Source organism: Arachis duranensis, chromosome 10 (genome assembly GCF_000817695.3).
Source record: "Arachis duranensis cultivar V14167 chromosome 10, aradu.V14167.gnm2.J7QH, whole genome shotgun sequence".
NCBI classification, from domain to species: domain Eukaryota; kingdom Viridiplantae; phylum Streptophyta; class Magnoliopsida; order Fabales; family Fabaceae; genus Arachis; species Arachis duranensis.
The window spans coordinates 66,651,052-66,654,008 of NC_029781.3; the positions used below are offsets into that span (position 1 = coordinate 66,651,052).

General features: G+C 36.7%; 1 protein-coding gene across 1 annotated transcript; it reads right to left on the reverse strand.

The window, feature by feature from the left end:
* Positions 1-1,969: 1,969 nt before the first annotated feature.
* On the reverse strand, positions 1,970-2,957 carry LOC107470087 (uncharacterized; the record flags this gene model as incomplete). Its single annotated transcript, XM_016089461.2, has 1 exon — positions 1,970-2,957. A coding segment is annotated over one exon (699 nt), but the record flags the coding sequence as incomplete, so codon positions are not given.

Consider the following 2,957-nt stretch of genomic DNA (forward strand, 5'->3'; position numbering starts at 1 on the left):
AAAATGTTGTTCTTCTAGACTTTCTCCTTTTGATATCACCAAAATTTCTCAAATTATCCATATAAACAAAAGTCAACGACATAAACAACGAAGAATAAAAATAAATAAGTTTTAATCACAATAGCATAAAAAAAATTAATTCTAAATTTAATTTACAAAATGGAAAGTGAAAATTTTATATATAATACAGTAAAAAATAAATAGTTTATAAGTTACATGCAGGATATCAAAGACAATAAAATATAAAAGAAAATAAAATGTGAAACATAAAAGGTGGTGAAATTATTATTACATTTTTATTAAAAAGAATAAAGAATTTATAAAATCTGCAAAAAAAAATACTGAACTATATTTAGTAGAATAAATAAAAAATTAAAATTAGACATGGGCGTGTAATTTTTTTTAAAATTTATTTTGTTATCTTTACATAACAAAGAATATTTTGTTGATCAAGTTCTTATAATCAGTTAAAATATTTAGTTTTGTTCACATGTTTCTAGCAAATCATTTTATACAAATGTACAAAACGAAATTCGAACTCTCAATACTTAAGTGAACGAATAAGTTAACCGGTAACAATTCAGGTAAAGCCGACTTCACGTAAAATTGATACTTGAGAGTCGTTGGATGAAAATTTAGCCAAATTAATTAAATCATCTGACAGTTCTCAGGTATCAACTTCACGTGAAGTCAACTTCACTTAAATTTCCACCAAGTTAATCACTCGACTAACCCAAATTAATTCAATGTCGGCACATTTTGTTGACTACAACCATTGTTTCTCCAAAACCCACAACGCATTACCCACCTAATCATTTTATCATGTACTCACATGCCAGCCCAATGATTCCAATTGATAGGCCCACAAAACTCACAGCCCACACACCCCAACCCATGTTACCACCGTTTCGTCCCATTAGCCAACCTCCCATCTCAGCGCAAACAAGCCACCTCTAATCGCCGGCACCACTGATCCCCTGACACCATTTTTCATTTTTCAGAGCGTCAAGTACATAGCTCTTTACCGTATAATTTACCATATAACAATATATATCGCAGGCATTGCATCTTGTTTCCATAGATTCATTTGATCCTGGGGAAGAGATTGTTATCCCTGATGCTTCTTTCAACCGAAGCTCCGCTCAGTAATGAAGAACACCCCTCAACTAAAGCATTAGAACCAGGTGAAAATTATCTCATTCATTCCATTTTATTTAATCTAAACGTATCCGATTTCCACTGCCGTTTCAAAATTCCTCTAAACCGGTTGCATATTTTAGTATTTTACCATTCAAGGGATCTTTTTAAGCCTTCTAGTATTGAACTTGTCTCCAAATCTCCAATATTAATGTATACATTATACAATATAACATATCCAGCATGGTTTAGAGATAGAAATGAGGAGAACAAGGCAAAATACTAAAAACAACACATAAAAAATAAAAAATAGAGAAATAAAATTTTGTATTTTTATGTTCTTTAAGTGATAAACTAAAACAAATTATAAAAATCTAATTTATTAAAATTTTTTTATTCAAAAACTTTGAAACAAAAAATATAATAATAAAAAATATAATTATAAAAAATTAACAAAAATAATAAGAGAAAATTAAAAAAAAGTTGTCGGCTTGTTAGTATCACTGTGTATTTTCTGCTAGGATGGACATCCATATTTTCTCTATCAAATACGATTTTATACTTCTATGTCTCTGTCCCGAGACAATTCACTTTTACACCTCAAAGTTCAAACCCTTCCCTTCCCTATCTTGTCCTACAAAATCAAAACTTCAGACAGCCCTTAAAATGGAGCAATTTCAGAAGACCTATACTTAAAATAGCCACAAATTCGCAAGGAAGAAATTCCCCAGATGATTACCGATATATGCGTTGCCCTAAACAACAATGGAATTGGAACAAGCTCTCCAGAAGCACATACTAGAATGTAACAGTGACAATAGACACAGCGATGAAAGGTGCAAACACGGATTTTGAAACCAAATCATGTAATCCACATAGATAGTTACACAGAAAACAGTAAAATTCTATATACCGGTTGTATATATATTGTAATGGCCTTATTAACACCAACCAGAAGCAGAAGCTTAAACTCCCACTTTATTATCCCCCCAATCCCAAAAGCTAAAGTCATAGTTTACTTACATGTACAAAAATGTTGGCATCAATTCCCATATCTATAAATAAAGAGAAACTCTCAACACAACCCCAAAATTAAGAAAACAAAAAGAAAATGTCATCAATCAAGGTTTGATGGAATCAGCACTAACCCATGTCCAATAATGCTTCTTAACAGACACAGCTTTATCCGCGAGATTCTTCTCTTCAGAAGCCCCATACTCCTCAACCTCATAGGTGCAGAAATCACCCTCAGGCAACCCTTCCACGGTGGCACACACCGTGTGAAGCACATAGCAACCGGGCAAACCCGGATACGAATCCGAAACCTTCTCCTCCACCCTCATCTCGTACGAATTTGGATCGATCCGAACAATGTCCTCCACCTCAATAACCCCAGCTTCTCCACCACCGATGATGACGGAGCCAAGCTCTTCCCTAATTGCCCTCACGGCGGCGGATTCGGGATCTTCGTTGGGCTTCATCTTCTCCGACAAAGGCCGGCCACGCTTCCTAACGTTGCCATCGGAGAGCTCCTGGTACGCCTCCACGAGAAACTTGCCGTGTTTCCCGGCGACGCGGACGGTGACGACCTGAACGGTGCGAATCGGAGGTGTGGAATCGGCAAGGGAGGTTTCACCCTCTGCGAGCTCGAGCCATAGGTTATGGACGTTCTTGGTTCCAGGCTTGATTCCCCATGAGGCGAACGAATCGGAGGGCAAACGCGGTTTCAGCCAGTCGGAGAGGGACTGAGGGGACGCGAAGTTGTGGCGGCGAGGGAGGAGAAAAAGAGAGGGTGTCGATGGTGGTGATGACGTGGCAGA